The sequence below is a fragment of the Haliotis rufescens genome, unplaced genomic scaffold (genome assembly GCF_023055435.1).
Source record: "Haliotis rufescens isolate VD_foot unplaced genomic scaffold, xgHalRufe1.0.p SCAF_3, whole genome shotgun sequence".
Taxonomy (NCBI): Eukaryota; Metazoa; Mollusca; class Gastropoda; order Lepetellida; family Haliotidae; genus Haliotis; species Haliotis rufescens.
This window is the reverse complement of record NW_025964001.1, coordinates 794877-822047: the sequence shown is the minus strand read 5'-3', so window position 1 is coordinate 822047 and position 27171 is coordinate 794877. Positions and strand designations below refer to the sequence as shown.

The 27171-nt window shown below is 40.3% G+C and overlaps 1 protein-coding gene across 5 annotated transcripts in view; it reads right to left on the bottom strand.

Annotated features, from left to right (window-relative positions):
* LOC124140720 (centrosomal protein of 170 kDa-like) overlaps positions 1–23363 on the bottom strand; it is a 182767-nt gene extending 159404 nt beyond the window's left edge. For 2 of the 5 annotated variants that reach the window (XM_046508423.2, XM_046508428.2), the window contains exon 1: positions 2041–3072. In XM_046508423.2, the coding sequence (XP_046364379.2) occupies positions 2041–2145 (105 nt within the window). In that variant the 5' untranslated portion in view covers positions 2146–3072. Of the gene's footprint in view, positions 1–2040; positions 3073–23219 lie in introns of those variants that run through there. The other 3 variants (XM_046508427.2, XM_046508426.2, XM_046508424.2) reach the window with 3 other exon arrangements.
* Positions 23364–27171: the final 3808 nt, after the last annotated feature.

Genomic DNA, 27171 nt, shown 5'->3' with positions numbered 1-27171 from the left:
AAGAGAAATGTGTTTCCAATGCAATGATACATGGACAATATATTTGAGTGAGTGAGTGAGTGAGTGAGTGAGTGAGTGAGTGAGTGAGTGCATTGGGTTTAACGCCGCTTTTAACAGTATTCCAGTTATATCGCGGCAGGGCGTGAAAGCCTGAAGTGATGCAGGTCTCAGACGTTTACCATTTCGGTGAAACCCACGAGCACGGGTACGGTGCTGACAAACCTAGGAACATAATCGGGGCGAACCGGGATTCGAACCCACGATCATAGGTTTCTGCCGTGCCCAAGGGACACAACTCTGCACAGCGAATCGCGGCGCCTTAGACGACTGGGCCACCTGTGCCCCCACAATATATTTTAAGAGAAGGCAACACCACCTACCAAAGAAAACACCTACAACTGTAAATATCTTGGTCAAAATGATGAGAAACACTTTCAACAGATGTTTAAGCTGAATTTTGTCTAAACCCAGCATACACACACTTACTCTGTTAAACAATGGAACCTTGATCATGTGACTATGATATCAGGAAAACAGGTGCCCCTTGTGTGATAGCAAAATACCCTCCATCATAGCAGAATGTAATCATCATCTCACTGTCATGTCTCAGGGAAGAATGTGGATTCCAAACTAAGTGGCCTTGAAAGGCAAATTGGGGAAAACTGTTTTATTCCAAACTTTAATTCAAATCTACTTCAACAATGCTACAGTAGTGGGCCAACCATGCCCCCTTAAAGCTGTAGCAGGATCATAGTTACTTTAATTTAACATTGGATCAAACCTTTTGCCTCCTGATGTAGGAGAAGGTAAACATCTAACATGAGTGAGTGAGTTTGATTTTACGCCGCTTTTTATCAATATTCCCGCAATATCACAGTTGGGACACCAGAAATGGGCACATCTAACATGAAATACATGAAGACGTATGTTATACAAAAGGGGTCCCATTAACCACTTCACTTCTATCTCTGCCCTGTCTTCAGAGGTCAGTTTTGGATGAAGGTTCTATTAAACTTTATTATCGTATTCAATGTAATTAATGCTCTTTCTTCTAAAAATAGTCCCCATGACACTAAATTATGAGTACAGCCCTATTGCGTAGAATGATGCTCATGATGTCAATCACTGGATTGTCTGGTCCAGATTTCATTGTTTACACACTGTCGTAGACTAACATTTAGTCCAAGAAATAGTTCTCATTAAAAAATATACATCCACAAAATATGGAGCCCAGAACAATCCTTAATTTCAGGAGCTGCGGCAATCTAGACTTGCCAATCATTATTAAGTGAGTGAGTGAGTTGGGTTTAACGCTGCTTTTAACAGTATAACAGTTATACCACGGCGTGTCAGCCTGATGTGGGAGGAAGGTGAGTGAGTGACTGAGTATGGTTATATGCCGCTTGAGTGACTGAGTATGGTTATATGCCGCTTTTAGCAATATTCCAGCAATATTGCAAGGGACACCAGAAATTGGCTTCACACATTGTACCCCTATCGGGAGTGATGCAGGCCTAAGACATTTACCACTTCAGTGAAACCCACGAGCACGGGTATGGTGCTGACAAACCTAGAAACATAATTGGGGCGAATTGGGATTCGAACCCACAATCATAGGTTTCTGGCACGCCCAAGGGACGGAACTCTGCACAGCGAAATCGCGCCGCCTAAGACGACTGGGCCCCCTCATTATTGACTTGAACGGGACTTTAATATATTCAGACAGACTAAAACTGACATCATATAGCTGGAATATTACACAAAACTTCAACATCCCAGTAGTAGCCCTCATCGTAGATGGTTTCACTAATTATGTTCACTACGGTTTTTTCAATAGAATCCATATCTAATTACAACACTGACCCATGATAATAATGCTACAGGTTCACTTGTGTGAAAGGAAAATAGGTACATGTGATATCAGGGCATCGTTTCAGCTTTCCTTGTCGGTGGAGCTATTTTTCAAGACTGTCAGTTAAAACAGGAGCACACCAGACACTACTTCACTAACTGGCATACTTCAAAACAAAGAAGGTTTACCTCATTAAATTTCTTCAATGGTGTCACAAGTTGTTTCGTTTGTATTCCATACTTGGACTGCAGTTTAGATATCAGCGACTGTACTTTAACACGGATACACGCCATTTAAACATCAACAAGATGTTTCACATCTTGCACCGAGGAATAACTTGTTATCCAGGAGTGAAGCTGCAACTCTTCGCCTCTGTCCGTTCACCTGCTTCCAAACAGTATGCCAGCTATCTTCAAATGAGACCGAACAAAACTCACAATAAAAAACAATGGCTACACTTGAGTGTTGATGTTAGACTGTTAAACACAATGTGTTGTGTGTGTTCTTCAAGGCTCAAATCAACAGGTCTCTCTCGGTGAGTCCAGACAGAGGAGTTTTTATCATTGAAATTGTCAGAAGACCAAGTTCCACTCTCAATGGCGCTGGATTCACTGCCCAGGAGAGACCACCGTCACACAACTATTCCAACCATCTTATCTCAATCTCAACCATGTTTCTTTAAAGGCTGTTGTCATCAGGGGAGCATACATGCAACACTTGTGAATGTAGTTTTTAAATTGTTAACAGCATTCTTTACCAGAATTAAATATCTTTCCTCAAAGACAGGATTTAATTCCAACCTGAAAAAACATTTCAATTTAAGTCAAGTCCAATTTGTAAAAGGAACCGACAAGCTGTCTTTTCCAAATCCAACACAAGCATTGTGAAATCCAAGTTCAGTTTAAGTCAAACAGCGCAAAAAATGTCCCTTGGAGAAAGTGACCATCTTCATCGATACTTCTTGCTTAGGGAATAACATGTTAATCCTGTCTGGTCCTATACTAACTGGTTGGGTAATACGAGGTCATATCAACTCTGTAGAAATGTATTTGCTCGGTCACAGTGGCCAAATGTTCAGAGACGTGAGTTATCCAGCTTTGAAGATGGTGTGACAAGATGCGTGGGCCCTCTGTTGCCCTGCTCCACTGGTTGGACAAGCCGAATCACATTCATGTTGTTTTTGCAGATGGAAATAAACAAGGTGCACAAAGCATTACATACGATGACACATGATTCACAGTCTAAACACACAAAGCTAATGACACTCACCTCTTTGAAATGCTCGGCAAAAATACCTTCAAACCAACCTGTGAGGTAAGTATTGTTTTTTTAAATGGACCCATAAATATATCATCTGTGCCAGGATCGGCCCTTCACACAAGTTTAACCTGCTGATCAGCGGTCATAATGCCTCATACATCACACATTGGGTGATATGACGACTTGAGGAGAATCTCCTAGATAAGGGAAGCATGCCCACAATCCTCATGATACAAACTACAGGATCAACTCAATGTTGGGAGATCCTGGAGCATACAGAAGGGCATTCCTCTTCTCAGCAACACCACAGATAAACTCATTATTAGATAGGTAGAAGCCGACATTCACGCCTCACACTAATCCTGCCCTGGTCAAATTCCTGGAGGGGATGCTCAGACTGATAAATACTTATTAAGCATTCAAGTCAACAAAATGTTCATAACATTAATCCATTAATATTCAAACCACACCTCTGATTGTTGATGAAAGAATACCACTGAACATAATTCCATGGTGATTTTGTTCTCAGCTGGTGATAAAACCATGATATCATCCCACCAAATATTTGAGGATATTCAATATCCCAGGGTCGTGTTATATTCCTCACACCTTCAAATAATGTCACATTGCCCTGAATTTCTGGTGATCACTTGCCCAGTGACACACCGACCACAATACTAGTCCTGCCTCTCAAAGGAAATCCCACAATTGGCTCCAAACAGATGTGCACTAACTCCCAGAATAAGGAGTTATTCTTTCCAGTGTTTGAAACAGAGGTGCTAGATTTCCCTGTGTAAACAGCACTGGTTTAATCCCATTCAAGGGGAGCTTAAAGCTTACACATTCACCAGTATTTCCTGACATCACAAAAACATGGAGACCCACAGCCTTCCAACACCGCTTTCATTATTCAGACACACATTAGAAACTATTGCCTTTTACTTAAGAATGCATTTGGGGCAATAAAACTATTCACAAAATGGTCGCAGTCACATAAAAGTCCAGCCAACGTTGACAGAATGACAGCAGAGTGCGGGCCATAGGATTTCATTCTTACATTCACAGCAGAAAAGAAGTTTACTGAGTGAATAAAGGAAGGTGTTCCCCACATGGAAATTCATTTTGTGAGCGAGTAAAAGCACCATAGCTTCTGTTGATGAACCTCACTTACAGCTATACTGACACACCGGTGAATAGTTGCACACCCACAGCATAGGTGGGTCATCCTTTCCTCTACAAATAAGTAAGTCTTATTTTCTTCAATATCAACCATGACCCTGTGTCAAAGGTGCTGTTTACTAAGCATGTAAGGAACTTCAAGTATTCATCAGTGAGGTGAAAATACTGTCAACATAAGTTTACCGGAGCATTCAGGTGAACATAATACAAGATTAGCATCTTGAGTGGTTTGATTTTTTCAGTGACTGGACTTCAATCAAGATATTGTCTTCCATGCCCTGCACTGATACACAGATGATTGTCTTGACCAGGATTCCTTGAACATGTCCTGGTGCTTTAGCTACAAATATTTAAACACCTTTTAAATCATTAATGTACCGTATTCGACGTAATAAGCGCCCCGCTCTAATAAGCGCCCACAGCGATATTGGCTAATATATTGGCTAGTGAACAATCCCAATTAGCACCCTTCGTGTGTTATAACGCCGCGATATAACTGGAGTATTGATAAAAGTGGCGTTAAACCCAAATTATAAACATAAAACATACAGTACATTTACCATGGACTGCCATCCTATCAGGACACGTAAATACATCATTTCAATTTGTTGATAACATATTTGATCTCTCACTTCATTCTTCTATATATGGCCGGCGGACCACCTCCATGGTCTAGTGGATACACTGTCTGCCCAGAGAGTGGAAGGTCAGTGGTTCTATCCCCAGGTGTGTCATACCAAAAGACGGTGAAAGATGTTACTTGTTGTTACCCTGCCTGCTGCTCGGCATTAAGGGGCTAAAACATGGACTGGTCAGCTCAGTCAGTATTACTGTGTCTGAGTGGGGTATCCACTTTAAAACTGACTGATGTGATCCTGGTTTACTAATCAACTCTGGCTTAAACATGTCTATTGTTTATTGTAATCACATCGTTACTGCTACCTGCACCTTCTCGCCCATTCACTCTGAATATTTACTTGCTTCATAACAGTCATGGCATTGATCAACACCAAAACGTTGCTTCATTCATGATACAGAAATTGATCATCCAGACGATCCTGTCATTAGTTACCGGTACATAACTTCTAAATGCTACTGCATTATGTCCATTGTTTCAGCGGGTTATTCCTCGTAACATCCTGGCAAGTGAAATGTGCTGAGGTTGGACAGTTTGATTTAGATGAGGTAGGAGTGAGCCTTGATTTAGGGTATTCCATTGTTGCATAAAGCGCATACCGCATATCCATTGTTTCAGCGGGTTATTCCTTGTAACATCCTGGCAAGTGAAATGTGCTGAGGTTGGACAGTTTGATTTAGATGAGATGGGAGTGAGCCTTGATTTAGGGTATTCCATTGTTGCATAAAGCGCATACCGCATATCCATTGTTTCAGCGGGTTATTCCTCGTAACATACTGGCAAGTGCAATGTGCCGAGGTTGGACAGTTTGATTTAGATGAGATGGGAGTGAGCCTTGATTCAGGGTATTCCATTGTTGCATAAAGCGCATACCGCATATCCATTGTTTCAGCGGGTTATTCCTCGTAACATACTGGCAAGTGCAATGTGCCGAGCTTGGACAGTTTGATTCAGATGAGATGGAAGTGAGCCTTGATTCAGAATATTCCATTAATGCATAAAGCGCATCTCGTTTGCCTGTGGAGGAGTGCACTAACCTATTCATGCTCTTATCAGTGTTCAGCTTGGAAAATATAGAAATTATACAGGTTTATTTGAATTATTTCTCCATCTATATGCCAAATTGTAAAATTAAGAGAAGAAATTAAAACACTGAATTAACATACAGCACTATGACAGCACTATGACAGCACTATGAGATGTGTGGAAGTGTACATGTGGTGACTTTCAAATCAGCCAGTTTTATCAGATAACAGGGATTTATCCAGAATTCCAAATCAAGTGGCCTTGGCAGGCAATCTGGCAAAAGATTGTTATGTTACTCCATTAGGTCAGTGAAATACAAGTCACATGAACAAAGCCATAACATTAGTTATTACTGTCTTTGTATGTAACATGAACTGGGACATTTGTAATTGTGATTTGGGAATAATTTCTGACATTTGCTGCAGATTTCGGACCAAATATCGGCCTCTGAACAGGCCCAGAAAAATCCCTAGATAAGAAGAGCGATAATGTCATTTGTTTAGCCTCCAATCAGAATATTTTTAAAAGTCATTGTACAATCATATTTCATGGGAGTACATAATACATAATAATGGAGGTCAGAAAAAGTTAAAAATCACTGTGTCTCAATTACAAATTGTTGCATGTTAAGATAGCTTGTGATGAGCCAAAATGATAATTTCATTATGGCTGCTGTGGCGGCCATGTTTACAATATGTTATCACTTTTAAATGAGGCAAATGTGAGATATTGTGGTTCACTGGGCAAATGGGACAGATAAAAAAGTTGATGGTTTCATGACAGGACAGTAACTATGTGTTCAAGTGTGCTACAAATATCAAGAGAATAGTCCCTCAGTTTAGTATTTCCTTCTTCAAACTGCCAAAATATCTCCAGGAAATCGGTGGTGGTCCTTGCATAGAAGGCAGTTCCTAAGATCCACATCATCTGTGTAATCACTAGTCCTGGTTAGTTCTGCTTTTATTGCTTCAACATAACTTCAAGCAGCCATGAAGAAAAAGTGGCCAACATTTCAGTAATTAAATCCTCATCACAATGTCTCGTTAATCTGCTGTTTCAATTGTAACTGATTGTATTGCATCCCAGAATAACGATGGAGCTGTGTAGCCAGCTGACACACTTGATGCTAGCAGCACAAAGAACCGGCTGTCATATATAGCAGGAAGGAAAAGGGGAGGGGAGTTTTCATCCATGAGTGTACAAAAGATGACTTTCTATATGCCATACATTTTGGTAGCACTCATGTCCAATTAATTCATCATCCTCTCAAAGGAAACAAGTATCATTATTTACATATCACAAAAATACTATTGATAACTAAGGAATAAAACACCCCCAAACCCACCCAAACAATGTATCAAGTAGAAATGGGCAGAAATGGCCTAAATAGGGTATACCTCCCTCTCAATATATATCACAAGGACCATAGACTTGCTTACTGGGACACTGGGTCACAATATATCAATGTCATTTGTGTCGGTAAGCAAGCACTTCTACTTACATAAGGAACTCACATATCATTCGGATTTCCTTTATATAAAATATATTGCATGTCTCGAACAAACTCCACAGAAAACAACAAGTATCTCAAACTACAAAATCTGAGTGTTCTTTACAGCCTATAGCTGACCACAACAAAGTCAGTAAAAAATCTATTTGTGTGACATTAACCCTATCTGTGGGAGACTATAATTAGTTGTTTTGAATGTAGGGCAAGTACTGACGACAGATATTAATGACACAGCTTCAAGGCAATGTTCAATCATCATCCATCATCACAGTAAAACTATGAATCTGAAACCGTTATCCACATCTTGTTACAGGATCCAGGTAAGTATTAAAAGGTATCAGACTGAGCTCATGTAACTTCAGGCAAGACTCACGGGCTCACCCAGTAACCTGCAACAAGGTGAAGGGACCTTTTGTTGTATTGTAGCAATAGGTCCATACAGTCTGATATCGCCCTACAAGGCAGTGGACACCGACAGCTAAAAGTGCCCTTCATGGTGTTGTAACAATAGGTCCATACAGTCTCATATCACCCTACAAGGCAGTGGATATCAACAGCTAAAGTGCCCTTCATGGTGTTGTAACAATAGGTCCATACAGTCTCATATCACCCTACAAGGCAGTGGACATCGACAGTTAAAAGTGCCCTTCATGGTGTTGTAACAATAGGTCCATAGAGTCTCATATCACCCTACAAGGCAGTGGATATCATCAGCTAAAGTGCCCTTCATGTTGTTGTAACAATAGGTCCATACAGTCTCATATCGCCCCACAAGGCAGTGGACATCAACAGTTAAAGGTACCTTCATGGTGTTGTAACAATAGGTCCATACAGTCTCAAATCGCCCTACAAGGCAGTGGACATCAACAGTTAAAGGTACCTTCATGATGTTGTAACAATAGCTCCATACAGTCTCATATCGCCCTATAAGGCAGTGGATATCAACAGTTAAAGGTGCCCTTCATGATGTTGTAACAATAGCTCCATACAGTCTCATATCGCCCTACAAGGCAGTGGACATCAACAGCTAAAGGTGCCCTTCATGATGTTGTAACAATAGCTCCATACAGTCTCATATCACCCTACAAGGCAGTGGACATCAACAGCTAAAGGTGCCCTTCATGGTGTTGTAACAATAGCTCCATACAGTCTCATATCACCCTACAAGGCCATGGACATTATAAGGTGTCAACCTATCTCGAGGGGTACATCACACCATATGCCCCAACAAATTTATCTTACCGATATTCTTTCATGCAGGTCCTGAATATATGTCGCCAGTTTCATGTCAAATGCATCCTGAGTTGAACAAGAAGAATTTCAGTTTCTTAGTGGGTGTCCATGCATGTTATGACTTGTAAACATTTCAGGTTAATAACTAGTGTCGTTGTGAGACAAAGCACATCATTTTGTACTTTACAATAACACAAAGGACTTTTACATGACCCCAAACCAACCACAAATCTTTTTGTCTAGCCAGCCAGAATAATGACTTACTGAAGATAAACTGATAGTGATAAATAGTTTAAGGGCAAAATAAATGAACTCTTCAGGATAACGACAAATAACTCAATCTCATTTTACCAAAATAACACATCAACTGCAGAAAAAGAACACAAAAACATGAAACCTAAAATTCTGAAAGAACCCATCACAAATGTCCCTCTTTTAACTTTGTATTCACTGATCAAAGGGAGACAATCTCATAACGTTCATGCAATGTAAAAGAAGTGTCATAAAATGGATTCAATTCCTTCCTCATTATAACTGAAACACGCTTTCAATTTTGTATGTATGTTGACACATATGGTCTTGTCAAGGTTTTTTTATTTTAAATACCTTAGTCTAAACACTGTCTTGTGAATTATATAGGGGTAGAAAATTGCACAAGTCAGATAGCCCAAGTCAAAGGTGCTCTGTGAACTACAAGTCCATGCATTTCAGTCTTTATATGTTATCTCTATTCGGGCTAACAAACATTTTAAGTTAATTTCTCCCACTGTACACACCTAACAAAAGAATGTTAGACAAAGGGGTGAAACTTGTCAAATCTGCTAAAATTCCCATAATGAACACACTGGAGCCTAATTGTACCAGGGATGTATCTAGACCTGCTCAAAGGCGGATGTTCGACCCAAAGTCTGCAGCCACTGACGGTACAAATTCCTAAATTGGAATAACAAAGTTTCCATCCCATGTAGTAATGAACCAATGATAACCAACGTTATGGCTATGTAGAGGTGACTTGTATTTCACTGACAACAGGAATGAACCAATGATAACCAACGTTATGGCTATGTAGAGGTGACTTGTATTTCACTGACAACAGGAGAAGGATCGAAAAGGCTTCAGCGCTTAGTTTCACACTATTGCCTTGAAAGCAATGTTAAAATACCTGTTGATTTGAGAAAATAAGAACCTTGACAAAAATCCCAATTTTGAAAAGGAACGATGAGTTTTTTAGTTTGGAATCCTAGATAAACCCCTCAGTACCATACAAATATACTGCTTGTGCTTAACTCCCTTACCTACCCTGTCACACGTGTACTGTCGTGATGGGAAGTGTGTTTTTGTCATTGATCAGTGGACATAATTAAAAAAAATTGCTCCCGCTTTCTGTCTGCATTTTCCAGGAATTGTATTGCATTGTTTTCAAGTTTTAAGAATCTCATTCATGAATCATGATAAATGAAATTACTTAACAGGTTGCATATTGTAATATACTACTCAAATGAAGTTAAGAACCATCCAATTCTTTCATATTACAACAGTTAATCTATCATATCCTTAACTTCTTTTGAGTTGTATATGTATAATGAATTGTTTACAGACAACAAGATTGACTGAACATTCTGACTAAAATCTATCAAATGGCATTATTTTCTGTGTGATTACAAAGTTCTGGACAATCATTATTTCATAAGTAGAGCGTAGCCACTACTCATTGATTATCATCAAGCATCACAGAGAACTGGATTCAAAACTTTAGGCAGCATTTGGAAAAACTTAGATTGAGTAAACTTTACATTGACAAAGAAATACAAAGCCACAAAAGTAACACAATATGTATATAACATATTTTTTTCAGAAGTGAAATATTTGTACCCTCTATGATTCGTATCCCAACAGGCAGATCAATGTCAGCACTATATGCAATACTTTGGCAATATTGCATTCACAAACAGTGGTTGGAGAGGGAACCTAGCCCTAGCCCTCCTGTACTGTTGACTCTGTATAGTGCCTGAATTTCATTAAGTCTTGTCGCGGTCACCTTATCTCTACAGTGATATTCAGACCCTGTTAGTCCAGACACCCCAGTAGTCAAGACACCTTTAATTCAGAAATCTCAGCAGTCCAGGCCCTGTTATCCAGAAACCCCTGTTGTCCAAACCCTGTTAATCTAGAAACCCCAGTTGTCCAAACCCTGTTAATCTAGAAACCCCTGTATTCCAGACCCTCTTAGTCCAGACCCTGTTAATCCAGAAACCCCAGTAGTCCAGACCCTGTTAATCCAGAAATTATGTTCTGACAGACTCTGACAGTTCAGAAACTTCCAAATGACTTCCCTGGGAATCCAAACATCCCGATATACATGCTTCACTGTGTTACACTGTCATGATGAACAGGATGTCACTGCTAAACTCCCAGAATATACCATCACTGTTTTATATCTTTATGCCTCATTTGGGTTTTCCAAAGGGTTTCTGTAATGAGTCGGGGCGGTGGGGTAGCCTAGTGGTTAAAGCGTTTGCTCGTCATGTTGAAGACCCACTTGGGTACAATGTGTGAAGCCCATTTCTGGTGTCCCCCCACCCCCCTGGTGTGATATTGCTGGAATGCAGCGTAAGTCCACATTCACTGTAATGAGTCAATTTAATTGTATCTGAAAATATTGCTTTGATTTTTATGCAAATCATGTCTCCATAGGGAAACATGGATAAGATAATAAAGTCTTACTGCATGGAAGAGACTAATGCATGGCCCCCTGCACTGACAGGTGCTTGTGCTCGCTCCTACATCAACAGGTGCTTGACTTAGCTAAGTAGGAATGTCGTTTACACAGAACTCATTATGTACTTTGCAATGGAGGTCATTTGTTTTCAGCTAGGAGATTAAATTCATCTTGGGTAACTGAGTGATGTTATCAGTGATCATAATTAACTCACAATGTTGTTCACCCGCACGCAGCAGTCCATCGTTGTGTAGGTCTCTGTCTGACGCTGATCTGTCATTTCCTGAGATCCTTTAACATGTCACATACTGCCCCAAACAGTCTCCCTGTATATTTCCTAGTCATTAAAAGTCACACTACTGTGGATTATCACAGACTTGCCATAAAAGGCGACAATGCTTGTCATAAGAGGCGACTAACAGGATCGGGTGGTCAGATTCACTGACTTGGTTGATAAATGTCTTCGTATCCCAATTGCGTAGATCGATGCTCATGTCAGTCACTGGATTGTCTGGTCCAGACTCGATTATTTAAAGACTGACGTCATACAGCTGGAATATTGCTGAGAGCAGCATTAAACAACAAACAAACAAACAAAACTGTATGTCCAACTATCATAAGGTCAAGTGCAGATTCACTGACACCTACTCATGTAAGGAAGCCATGCTTTCAAAATGAATTTTAAACATAAAATGTTTTTTGCTTTTCCCTTTAATGATGGAATACAGCATTTTAAAACCACTGATATCAGTTCCGTGGAAATGAAAAACCCAAGACAAGAGTCACCTGCTGCTGTAAACATCCATCTGCAGCATCCTCGATATTCAGCTTGCTTGTGAACTCTCCCTTTCAACAAAGCTTTGTTACTAATCTATGACTACCCATTATTGACAAGCATGTCACATCAGCCCAAGTAGTGCTGCAATCTGTTGGGGTTAAAAGGTCTTGTGTATACAGTGTATTGTACCCATACTGTGGCATGTGGTTCTAGCTGTGAGGCATTGGAAGGAACATGGCCTCGCCTCTCCATGCACACACAGCAACAAGGGCTCAGACAATGCATGAAGTAAAGGAAAGATTAGACCAACTGATTAAAATCCTTTCTTGTTAAGTTACTATTATCACAAAATTCACTGAACTCAACAGAGGCTTCAGTCAACTATTATTTATCTATAAACATCAAATTAGAATTGGTCTTGAGCAACCCCTGCTTGTTGTGAGAGGCGACTAACGGGATCGGGTGGTCAGACTCGCTGACTTGGTTAAGGCATATCATCGTATAGATCTCAAATGTGTAGATTGATGCTCATGATGTCAATCACTGGATTATCTGTTTCTAGACTCAGTTATTTACAGACTGCCATCATATAGCTGGAATATTGCTGAGTGCGGCATTAAACAACAAACAAAATCCTACCAGTTATGAGTCCAAGCATGTTGTCTACCAGTGCTGTGTTTGAGCAGACTCCATGAAAGTCACTACAGAACGTGTGGTAATGTCTGACATTGTTCTTGTTTAGATCGGGCAAACCAGTGGTTGATATCATGAGCAACAACTCATGCCATTATGGTATGATGACAGACAATCAGCCAGGTCACACACTGCAACCACCTGAACCACATCACAGTCAAGTCTCTCAACAAGCACAGGTTACCAGTAGTAAGGGATCTATTCTACCCTGGAATCCTAACTGGGAGACATGCATGGGATACTGGTGATGTATTCTTCCCCCTAATCTCAACTGGGAGACACATGCTTAGAATACTGGGCATATATTCTGCCCCAGAATCAACACAGAGAGACTAGTATGCAGTGTCCCAAATAACTACCTGCCCGACTGCCCGTGGCTGGTAAAAAAAATTTCTGTCGGCTGCATATTTTCCTCATCCTGCTCGACTATCTGGCAGATGATTTTAAATTTTAAGACAACTTACGTATTTAGTTTTACTGCAACCGAACGTAATTGTTTTCATTATTTCGACTGAATTACGAAATGATTTGTCTCTTATTTTTAGCGACTTTTCAACATTATTTAGGTCTGAATGCAGACAGGTAACTTTGAAGATGGACAGACAACGCTTATGAGTCACCTGCCCGACTGTCTTGTTGGGTTATTAGATTATTTCAAACACTGGTATGGGGTACAGAGGTTCGTTTCTGCCTTGGATCCCAAGGGGACACAGGAATGGGACCCTGTGGATTTATTCTGTTCAATTCTGCTTCTGAACCCAAGAGGGTAAAATACACCACAGCATCACATTGTCAAGTATTCTACAGTGCCTGCTGTCAGCACAGCATCACATCATCAAGTGTTCTACAGTGCCCGCTGTCAGCATCACATCATCAAGTGTTCTACAGTGCCCGCTGTCAGCATCACATCATCAAGTGTTCTACAGTGCCAGCTGTCAGCACAGCATCACATCATCAAGTGTTCTACAGTGCCCGCTGTCAGCACAGCATCACATCATCAAGTGTTCTACAGTGCCCGCTGTCAGCATCACATCATCAAGTGTTCTACAGTGCCTGCTATCAGCACAGCATCACATCATCAAGTGTTCTACAGTGCCCGCTGTCAGCACAGCATCACATCATCAAGTGTTCTACAGTGCCCGCTGTCAGCATCACATCATCAAGTGTTTTACAGTGCCTGCTGTCAGCATCACATCATCAAGTGTTCTACAGTGCCAGCTGTCAGCATCACATCATCAAGTGTTCTACAGTGCCAGCTGTCAGCATCACATCATCAAGTGTTCTACAGTGCCTGCTGTCAGCACAGCATCACATCATCAAGTGTTCTACAGTGCCTGCTGTCAGCACAGCATACCATCAACAAGTGTTCTACAGTGCCTGCTGTCAGCACATCATCAAGTGTTCTACAGTGCCAGCATCACATCATCAAGTGTTTTACAGTGCCAGCTGTCAGCACAGCATCACATCATCAAGTGTTCTACAGTGCCTGCTGTCAGCACAGCATCACATCATCAAGTGTTCTACAGTGCCAGCTGTCAGCATCACATCATCAAGTGTTCTACAGTGCCTGCTGTCAGCATCACATCATCAAGTGTTCTACAGTGCCAGCTGTCAGCATCACATCATCAAGTGTTCTACAGTGCCTGCTGTCAGCACAGCATCACATCATCAAGTGTTCTACAGTGCCTGCTGTCAGCACAGCATACCATCAACAAGTGTTCTACAGTGCCTGCTGCCAGCACAGCATCACATCATCAAGTGTTCTACAGTGCCTGCTGTCAGCACAGCATACCATCAACAAGTGTTCTACAGTGCCTGCTGTCAGCATCACATCATCAAGTGTTCTACAGTGCCTGCTGTCAGCACAGCATCACATCATCAAGTGTTCTACAGTGCCAGCATCACATCATCAAGTGTTCTACAGTGCCAGCTGTCAGCACAGCATCACATCATCAAGTGTTCTACAGTGCCTGCTGTCAGCACAGCATCACATCATCAAGTGTTCTACAGTGCCAGCTGTCAGCACAGCATCACATCATCAAGTGTTCTACAGTGCCTGCTGTCAGCACAGCATCACATCATCAAGTGTTCTACAGTGCCAGCTGTCAGCATCACATCATCAAGTGTTCTACAGTGCCTGCTATCAGCACAGCATCACATCATCAAGTGTTCTACAGTGCCTGTTGTCAGCACAGCATCACATCATCAAGTGTTTTACAGTGCCTGCTGTCAGCATCACATCATCAAGTGTTCTACAGTGCCCGCTGTCAGCATCACATCATCAAGTGTTCTACAGTGCCTGCTGTCAGCACAGCATCACATCATCAAGTGTTCTACAGTGCCTGCTGTCAGCATCACATCATCAAGTGTTCTACAGTGCCTGCTGTCAGCACAGCATCACATCATCAAGTGTTCTACAGTGCCTGCTGTCAGCATCACATCATCAAGTGTTCTACAGTGCCTGCTGTCAGCACAGCATCACATCATCAAGTGTTCTACAGTGCCTGTTGTCAGCACAGCATCACATCATCAAGTGTTTTACAGTGCCTGCTGTCAGCATCACATCATCAAGTGTTCTACAGTGCCCGCTGTCAGCATCACATCATCAAGTGTTCTACAGTGCCTGCTGTCAGCACAGCATCACATCATCAAGTGTTCTACAGTGCCAGCTATCAGCACAGCATCACATCATCGAGTGTTCTACAGTGCCAGCTGTCAGCACAGCCATTGCCAGTGAATAGGACACATTACTCAAACAGACATTTCCCAAATAAAGTGTCAATAAATGGTTCCCAGTTCTACATGCCGACCAACCCTGGGAGAAAATACCCAACCATCTGTGTAATAAAACCATAGCAAACCCTGTTGGTCAGGGGACAGTTCTACATGCCGACCACCCCTGGGAGAATATACCCAACCATCTGTGTAATAAAACCATAGCAAACCCTGTTGGTCAGGGGACAGTTCTACATGCCGACCACCCCTGGGAGAATATACCCAACCATCTGTGTAATAAAACCATAGCAAGCCCTGTTGGTCAGGGGACAGTTCTACATGCCGACCACCCCTGGGAGAATATACCCAACCATCTGTGTAATAAACCATTGCAAGCCCTGTTGGTCAGGGGACAGTTCTACATGCCGACCACCCCTGGGAGAATATACCCAACCATCTGTGTAATAAAACCATAGCAAGCCCTGTTGGTCAGGGGACAGTTCTACATGCCGACCACCCCTGGGAGAATATACCCAACCATCTGTGTAATAAAACCATAGCAAGCCCTGTTGGTCAGGGGACAGTTCTACATGCCGACCACCCCTGGGAGAATATACCCAACCATCTGTGTAATAAAACCATAGCAAGCCCTGTTGGTCAGGGGACAGTTCTACATGCCGACCACCCCTGGGAGAATATACCCAACCATCTGTGTAATAAAACCATAGCAAGCCCTGTTGGTCAGGGGACAGTTCTACATGCAGACCACCCCTGGGAGAATATACCCAACCATCTGTGTAATAAAACCATAGCAAGCCCTGTTGGTCAGGGGACAGTTCTACATGCAGACCACCCCTGGGAGAATATACCCAACCATCTGTGTAATAAAACCATAGCAAGCCCTGTTGGTCATGGCCGATGAATAATAGATGGGGATGAAGAGTGCTGGCTTGCCATTCATCCCCAGCAATCAATAGATATTGTATACATGGTGGTTGTCTTTTGGACTGACACACAATTCCGTCAATCAGAATTCCAACTGCTGTAACGCTATTCTTCCTACTTACAAACAATTCACGTCCACGTGTCTACTGGATTGTGGGATGAATACTGGGCTGGGCCGGAGGCTACAGGTTACTTCAACAGTTAATAGATTTTGTTTATCGCTCCTTATTGAATTCATGTTATTTCTGCACAGTCCTGTCTCAGATTGAGTTGAGAGTACGAGTGTGAATCTGGAAGCTTTAGCATTACAAATAAACACCAGAGAGATGTGAGAACCCTCACTTCTCATCCTAGTGCTGCTTGCAATATAAGAAGCCTTCAATCTTCTCTGGTATTAGGAAAACATGGCAGTATTTGCATAAGGTGTTACTGGCATATTCGGAACATTTGTACAATACATATTCTTTCTTTATTCTTTATTCTTTAGCAGAACATTTATTATGTTTGTCCCCAGAATAATTCATTGTCAGCACAAAAAAAACACTAACTGATTTAATAAAAACATTTCCTTTTTTCTAGTTATTGCACATGGCAGTCTTTGCTCTCATATTTGCACATTGTGGTGAACCTGTCTTTCGGTATAGAATAAGAAAATGGAGAAACCAGTGATAAACAGTATTATTGTCCAGGAAAACAGCACTTACATGGTTCTCACCATCCTACATTAGCATAGGTTTACCGAAATGCGAACCCTGGAGATACAGAGGGTTTCTCACAACGGCAATGTATGTCTTTTAGGGAATATATCTTAAACTTAACAAAAAACATTATCTGTGCACAGCACTTTAATTCACTTCAAATTAACACTACACCTAGTGTTCAAAACATTTATTATAAAAAAAAAAATTCATTTGTTTGTTTTGGTTTCATATCCTAAGATGATAGATAACATAAAGCCTAAATATTAGATTAAAAATAAGTAAGAAGATACCCTTCATAATTGTCAAGGAGTTATATACAAAACCTTAAGGTTATTCAGTAGACCTCTGAATATTGCTTCACGGCAATACTGCAAGTGTTCCATCAATTTGTCATACTGATTGATGGATGACACTACCACCTGAGCATCCTCAGAGACAACTTACTCTCCAAATCTCCTTGTGACTACAATAATATCCTCTGAAATCTCCTTCCTAACCCTCTAAGCACAGTTGTTACTATAAGTATAAAGCTAGACTGACAACTAGTCTCTGAATATAATTATTTTGATTGAAACAAGCAACTACATTTACACTGAAAAGGAGCCCCAGTGAGATGGGGGATTTAGAGCCTGCGAAAAATCTAACTTGCTTCATTTAGAGCTAAGCATTTCAGTGAGGGCTGGGCAGAAGGGAAAATACTATGGTTCAGGGGCTGTGCAACAGACTAAACTTACTGTCTAGGTCTTGAGTTTGTGATGAGTGCGCTGTCCTGTAACTAAGAAACATAATAACTGCTGGATCAGTGATAGAAACTAACACTAGATATATCGTCCTTGCAACACTGCCAAATAGTTGAGGTATCACAAAGACTAAATTTGCTATTATTAAGGGTTTTGCTATATGTTATCATTATAAGCACTAGTGGACTAAAAATGTCAGTTTCTATCGCTGTTGATTGATATTCATATTAAAATGTCAGTCATCAGACAGATGAGGTAAGGGATTTGAATCAAGTTTGGGGGACTGCGAATTGCCCTGACCCCAGTACTTCTACAACAACCAGTATTTGTAAGTTACAGCATAATGCACAATAGTCCTTACAAAGAACATATATCATCCATCTGACCCCTCTCATAAGTTGATATAGGAGAAGTTATCTAACTGTAATATTTACTTATGAAAAATGTTTTCAAAACTGATAAGACTGCCTGGCTTGTATGATAATCACTCAACATAGTTGTGTTGCTCAAGTAAATGCTGAAACATATCAATAAGTCACTATTTCAACAGGGTCTGTATGACAAAATATATTGATTAATAAGAACACACTTAAGCAGGACAGATCAGTGTATTTGAACAGGCTTACAGTGCGGATCAATTCTCGCATGCTGTGTATGTGAACCAAACAATTGTTTGTCACTTGGATATTTAGTACTTATATATGTAACAGTCAATGTGAGAAATGACTGAAATTGTCACTTAGGCAATTTACAAAACGCCAAAATATTTCAGCTGTTTTACACATTGACTGAAAACTTAAAATAATATGTTATTATGATAATGAATTCCAAACATAGTGAAGGTTAATTTAATCACCCAGAGACTCAAAATGATAGGACTAAAAGAAACAAGTTGATGTATATTTTTCTATTATTTGGCCAGCATAATTAGTCTATTGTGATTATTTTATGCCCTTTTGAACTTCTTAATAATGTTTAGTCAATCTGTCAAATAAATGGACAGATTTTCCAGTCAATTTGCAAAATGACTGAGCCTTTTATAAACTGCCTAAGTGAATCACATTTTACACACCTACTGATTTTACTCATTGACTATAACATCTAGACTGAAATGCTGAGTTGCACAAGAGATGAAAACCTGTCACTCATACCTTTCATATTTGCAGTAAACCATCAGGTTAACACGACCGTGCTTCAAACTAGCAGTCATTTATTGAAAGTTATTATTGTCAATAGCGTGACAGGTCAGACTGACAAACTGCCTGTGTACTCCTAGCCTGTGAGGGCTGAAGCAGTTTTAATCCACTTCTCCTATTAACATGTACAATAACTTACAAAGAGGCTCTTTCAATCAGACATTTGAACAAGTCCTTCACCTTCCTCAACAACAGAATTAATGGTGGGTGTTTCTGACCCAAAGCTAATTTCATCCCGGTAAAATTACAGCTGGGTCTTATTCCAGACCATAATTTGTTGTTTATGATAAAATCGCTTCTATCCTATCATATAATTCCACTTACTGACATGAACTTTTTCACAATATGTGATTTTTCTGTGTGGTTGAGTAGGGTTAGACAATCCCTTGTGTACAAAGACGTCTGCTGTAAAGATACAGAATACAGGTAGTTTTGCTTTATTGAAACTTTAAAACTCTTTTTCCCTGGTGTCATCATCTACTTGAATAGATTACAAGGGTATTGTAAACAAACTGAAGGCCACATAATAGCTTGTGGCTAGTGAGGGATGAATTTTCTCCTTGAGTGGCCACTGACAAGACGGCTACTGATTACATGGGAGGTATCAGTCCCAGGGAAATCTTCACTCACACAGGGGAAAACTGTAAGACTTTGAATACTGCTGGCAATTCTTATTTTAGGACAAAATTAATCTGAATTAATGTGCTAAGAATTTGTCACTGACATTGTCAAGGTTTTATAACTTTCTAATTTCATATTTCTAAAGTACCAAAAAACATTTTCATAAACTTTTAAAAATATTCTATCCTACAGATGCAATTATGTGAAAGTGTAAACCATACAAATTCTTACAAATGTCACACTTCTTAAACCAGGGAAATAATCAAGCATTCTGCCCAAAACGTTACCCAAAAGCTCTCCATACTTCTTATTTCTTCACAGCTTGTCTATAGGTTATTGTTATTTGTTTGAGTGCTGATAAAATTTAGACCTTTTGCCTGAAAAATCTAAACAGGTGAACAAAGAAGTCGACTGACCTACAAAAACTACAGGTATGATCTATACCATGAATACAGCTGAAGTACTTCAGGAAATTTGAACAAGCCGCCAGCCTGAATCAGTTCATCTAATGTTAAAGGTATCCTGAGTTCTGGAAAAGTTTAGGGGCTTGGTATGGGTATTCAGGGTTTCCTTACACACTGAACAAAAAAAGTTAGGGATCACAAATATTTTTCGGGAGATTGTATTTTAGTGAGGACTGAGTCAAAATATCCCCCAAAATTGATGATCCCTAACAAGTTTTGTTCAGTATATGTTATGACTATTGGGATGAATTTCCACGGTTGTACTTGCAGGAGATTTACAGTACCCTACTAGCTATTCCGCATCCTGTAACCTGGTGCACCCGTCATGGATACCCTGGTGAACACAGCACCTGTATCCGATAGAGTTACAGTTGAAGATAGGAAGGATATAGTTCTTCCTAGGGGTTTCTAAATATACAAGTAACACTACTTCTAATCATCTAGGGGCGGTCGGGTAGCCTGGAACTTAAAGCGTTTGCTCGTCACGCCGAAGACCCGGGTTCAATTCCCGACAAGGCCCGACAAGGGTACAATGTGTGAAGCCCATTTCTGGTGTCCCATGTCATGATATTGGTGGAATATTGCTAAAAGCAGCATAAAACCATGCTGACTCACTCAATCACTCAAATCATCTAAAAATTTGATAACATGCCCTATGTCCTACAAATGTAATCACTTACTCACTCACTTTATGTTCTTCACTGTTTCACTGATGATAAACAAATTCAAAGTTATGAAATCCCCAGAAATGTATATCTCACATTTATGATTACACTATAATATGATATTGCTCATGGAACTGCACTTGCTACCTTCTCTTCAGTTAGCTATCTCCCCAATCTGAAATGTTTTAAAACAGAACCTGTAAAAAAGTAAGAAAAGAACAGCATGAGCTCAACTATTTAACAAAATGAAAATACATATTTTTTTCTCGCCATGTGTACAGAATTGATCAGCACGGCTTGGTCTGGTGTTGAAGGGGGCAGATAAATATATTTTGGCACGAGGTATGCCATCATCTATTTTTACCTGTGTTAAGCTCAGGTAACCTGAATCCACGCATGTATTTACCATCCCACTTGTTTACACAAGTCATCATATTTCCATGGTTACTTATAGAAACGGAAAGAATTGGCAAAGTTTAGAATTTATGCTCTCGGCCATAGCAAAGATAATCTTCATATTTCCAACTGAAGAACTCATAAACAGATACCTAGATCCCAAAATGTTTCTGGTATTTAATATTAAAACTGTCTAAGGAAAGATCTATTCAAAGCATAAATGTTTTGCCTTTGACATTTTATAGATGATATGTTGAATTTGAAAGAATGTCATATAACAGTCAACAATATCTGATGTTGATGTTAATGCTTAGGGTTTACCTTGACCTGATCAGAGGCTGACATTAGGTCTCAAGCCGAGAGCAAATGTCAGCAAAAATTCCCAAGTTGCAATAAAAGATTTCCCAATTCATTTTAATAGTTAGAACTAATGTTATGGCTTTGTAGAGGTAACTGTATAGCACTGATAACAGGACCAATAAAGAGGACGAAGCTTTTATGCTTATTTGTACATTATTGCAATGTTAAAATATCTCAGAATTCAGAAAAATATGAACTTCTAAAAAAATCCAAAGTTTGAACAAAATAATGATTTATTTCCGTTTGCCTGCCAAGGGCACTTAGTTTAGAATTCTAGATAAACCCCTGTAGCTACTGAATATCTTTTTCTACCTATATGAAACAGAAACAGGCAAACGTTGATGTCATACCTACTTCTGAATATGCTGCTTCAATACACAGACATGTAAACAAGTATGGCAAACATTTAACTTATGTAATATACTCTGGTCTCAAACAGATATTACACAACCAGAGACAAGGTAAATTAACATGTCTTAAGCATGTATTTATTTCTATAAGATCATATTCTCGACTATTAAAACTAGATTTTAAAGAAAAAAGAATTTACTATATACTTCAGTGTGAAAGACTGAGTTTTCTGAAGTTGAGAAAAGTCATATTATCACTGCAGTGAGTTACCTTGTTTCTAATTTACGTTAGTTCCACATGGACATGGCAACATAATGACACATGGTTATTTTTGGAGTTGGGATGGGGGGCAGGGGGGCTACACCACTCATGAAAATATCTCTCCCCCCCCCCCCCCGTCATTCAATGAGACCAACATGACATTTCACTCAACACATGGAATATCCTCTAAATAGTCATTATTACAAACATGCTTCAGGGACAGCAACAGGTCTTAGGATATTATTATTCTTAGAGTTTCTCAGATTCGTCATTGACTGGTCACTGTAGAAGTAATGAAAGGAAGTAAATATTTTGTTCTTAAATTGAATACTTATCACAAATGAAGAGGACATGATCCCCACCTTCATATCAACCCAGTCACAATTTGTATGATGAGCTTGAATATTTCACTGCCGTACACCATACATGTCTTAGTAGAGTTTACATCAAAACAAAAACTGACCATTATTATTTGTGATCAGTATCGATCCAAAGATCAGTGGTCAACATTTTGTTGACAAGATTATATTATTTATCACTTATCACATATCTACCAAATGAGATTACAATTCTAACGACCGCGTTACACAACATGTCCTAGAGGCGTACCAGTGATGTATTGTCAGTCGGTATTATGCTTATCAACTGTTTATGTTCTTGGGTCAGCATGTAATAGAAGTAACCTAATCTGTGATTGTGTGAAGTTTGTATCAGATCGTCCTTCAAACTGGCGGTGTATTTCACAAGTTTATAACCGGCAAAAACTCGCAGTCACGTTGACCAAAACAGGAGTCTAATCAGTGATGTAATTGAATGCACTTGGTGCTGATCCTGGGGTTGGTGTCCAATGTGTTCTAATGAACGTGTATACTTAACCAGACAATATGCACGAAATAAAATAATAACAACAAACTCACCCCCTCCACTTCCCCAGCGTCCATGCTGCTACTTCCCTCGAAATACGCTACAACGGGGTAGACGGTTCATTCACAAATACAGGTGCCCCGCCTTCGCTAGGGCTTGGGTACACAGCTTTCGGTGTTTATCCAGCTCAAAACTATCTTCCTCATGACTATGTAGACATACGTCGCCGGCGCGTCGTCTGCTAGAGGAGGCATTAGGTCAAGTGTGATCGCCCGGGGAGAAACACCGTGAACCGACTTTGTAGGGGTCTGATTGATGCGAATCACCGATACTAGCCATACGGTACAAACTAATCATCCCACTTAACTATGACTAAAGGATCAGCTGTTTAGCAATAAGCGCTTGGGTGGCCTAATAAGGATATCACTGTAGGCAGTGTACCATGACATGTCTTTTGCACGCTCTCTATTCGGTATGCCCGATTCATTACGGAAAGCAATAATCTTAGATTAGTATTTAGATGTCTTAACACACGATGTGAATTATAATGGTATTTCATGGCGATGTTTTCATCGATACATAAAACGACGTGGGTCGTGACAAATGGGGCATAATGAAGCCATTATTAATTCTCAAGCTCCGAAATTTTCAATTTATTTTACCATGCTGTTTCAATCCATATTATTCCCATCAGAATATAATCTAATAAAACGTACCCCCAAGGTTGTATTCAACTTAAAAGCTCCGAATGTTTTATGTATTGAAATATTTTAGTATTTGATGACAGTGGCCCAGTGCCCGAATGTGCCAGACTCGATGGCTCCACGTACCAGAGGTTAAGGGTCATATGTGAAGTTTATGAATGATCGGCACTTTAATATCTCCGTGATAGTGATAATCCAACTGTTCACGCTTGGCAAAGTGCCTTCAGTTCTTCCCGTTTTGGCGATCATCGAAGTTCAACTCTTGACAAGCAGACAAATGAAATCACTCATCCGTGAGGTTTGAGAAGTACAGATTTTATTATTATTAACAGTCCCGCGGAGTGAGTATCTTGATCGCGATGGTGAGTATCATAAACCATTCTTCCGATCGAAATTACCTGATAACACATGTCATTATTATAGGACTTGGTTGAAAGGCGTGTATAATAATAACATATAATTTAAAATCGTAAGTAACATGTACAGTGACACTAAGAATTATTTAGTTATATTATTAGTTGTACATGAGTAGTTGGAAACACTTACAAGTGGCAGCACCATTGTCGCAGTATATACTCAAACTGATATTTTAGTGACATTGTTATCCCATAGGCACTGCCAGAAATCATACAGCGTAGAATTCTTTTAATTGTTAATGCTTAATCGGCTATTAAGAATAGCTACGGATGACGGTTTTAACCGTGTGTGTTATGATACTAGTATATAATCACTGTAGTGTATGCATATGTGATCGCGGGAACTTTGCTCCAAGATCTAAACTGGATCCAAGATTCTCACTTTCAATATCTTAATCACGTACTGGCATAACTCCAGGTCCAGAAGGATAATCGTGTAAATGAAATGAAACCTTAAACATAATTTTATTAAAATTCAACAGACGCCAAACACTCACCACGGGAGGTGGAGATGGGTTTTGGTCCGTGTGGAATTGTGGTCACGTCTAGATGCATGATGCAGTACAAGCACGTGCCAGTTTCTGACATGCGCACATGCACTCGACTGGTGAGGACAGACTTCATTGGAAGTAAGGAATCAAAGGGAGATAGTAAGTTGGACACGGTCTGGTGTAGTCTGTCTAACAGTCCCTGAACCATATTATTTTCCCTTTCGCCCAACCCTGAATGTAACGCTATAGCCTAAAAAGAAGCAAGTCTAGATTTTACCCATCTCATTGGGGATCCTTTTCAATTTAAATGTAGTTGCTTGTTTCTATCAAATAATATATTTTCAGAGACTAAGCGTTAGTCTAGGCCTGGTGATACAGGGTAGGTGAGGTGAGGTGAAATGGGGTTTAACGTCGCGTCCAAGATTATTGCACTTACATGGCGACGTGTATGTGTGGCTGCTTGTAGTCCAGACTGATGCCGATTTATAGTGCTAGCTCACTTAGATACCATGCCGCAGTTTAACATGAATACCCCACTCAGACACATGCACAGTATACTGACTCCGAGCCGACCAGTCCTTGTTTTAGCCCCTTAATGTCGAGCGCCAGACAGTGTAACAACAAGTACCATCTTTTAACGTCTTTTGGTATGACGCGGCCGGGGATCGAACCCCGGAACTTCCGCTCTCCGGGCGGACGCTCTACCACTAGACCACGGAGGCGGTCGGATACAGGGTAGGAGTCAACCGCGTATCATGTGACAAATTGCGACAGTGTTGAATGTAATTAGGGTAATCGTATTTCTAGCCTGATCGTTATGTTAATGATAAAACTTGTTCCACAGACGTGTGTTGGGTCTGTCATACATACCCCGAAATAAATATATCAAGTGAAGCCCCATGCAAGTATATAATAGTTGGTAAGTCTAGATTATACAGTTTCTGAAAATGAAGAGAGTATCTTGGCTCCTTTAGTAAGATAATTGAACCACGTTGTTTTTTGTCAAATATTTCTTTTCAGCGAGTATATGTTAGTCTTATGTGTGTTCCGTGGTGATATAAAAGTCAGTAGTGCAACTGACCCGTGAATATCCGAATAGATAATAGGTCTTCAGCAATCCATGCTTGACGCGAAAGAGGCGACTATACTTGCTGACTTGGTTGAGGCATGTCATCGTATGCCAGTTGCGAGGATCGATGCTCATGATGTCAATCACTGAATTGTCTGTTCCAGACTCGATTATTTCCAGACCGTCGTCATATATGTGGAATATTGCTGAGTGTGGCGTTAAAAAACCCAACAACAACCAAAAAAAACAATAAAAACTGCAACTTGTTCCTCCTTTAAAAGCTACTCACTCTGGAAGTGATGGGTATAACCTGTGCATGGTGAAACACTAAATTTAGTACTGAGGTTTGCTTTGATTTTTTCCATGCTGTCGCTTAGGGCTGGTACGAGTCCGAATGTATTACCCGGGTACCCGACCCCCTATTACCCGACCCTACCCGGAAACCCACAGAAGGGTTCAAGTTGTGGGTACAAAATGTCAGATTGGGAATCGGTTTACCGGACCCCTGGCAAAAGGTATTTAGATAAACGCTGACGTTTCCTCTAACATCTAAGTCAGAAGGAATGAGTGCATAGTCAGAAAGAAATGAGAACAATAAGCGACTTGTTGTGCGCCATGGAGTTTGATTGTTATTGTCATTAAACAATACATCACGTAACTAACCACTGGGTAGTTCTGTGGGCACCAGGGTCCTACTCAGGACCCACCCGACCCGAGTACCCGAGTTACCCGTCCCAGCCCTAGGCGACGACGAATCTGAACATGAAGAGTGAGTGAATGTTGTTTAACGCCGGCTATCAGTTACCCTGTCTGGACCCGACACGTAAACAGCCAAGGGTGACAAAACCTTACCACTCGAGCCAACGTGTTCGCCTCGTTTATAGATGTCTGTCCCACAGGAACATAGGCAGATTCTTTTCATCTCTGGAGTCGCACCCAGGAGGCAGGTGTCACTAAACTTTCCCTTCTAACTATGATGGATGACAGAGAAACAGGATTGAAGGCAACTAGAATGGCGGGATGACAACGTCTCTAAATGATTAATGGAAACCATTACTGATCGATGTTTTAAATAGGTTGTGGATAGACCAATCATGATCGTCCTTCAAATCTGTTATATTTCCACTGTAAACATTCTTTTCAAACATATCACCATAAAAGTATCATATATCCAAATATAACAAGACTACCGTGTATTCGTGTAGTTTCAATAATACGGCACGGTTTGAAAGGTGGGGCGAATAAGTAAAAACTCTTAGTCTGTTATGTTGTATATAGTTGGCAACAAAATTCCATCTCGATTTGGCTATGGCACTGCCGAAATC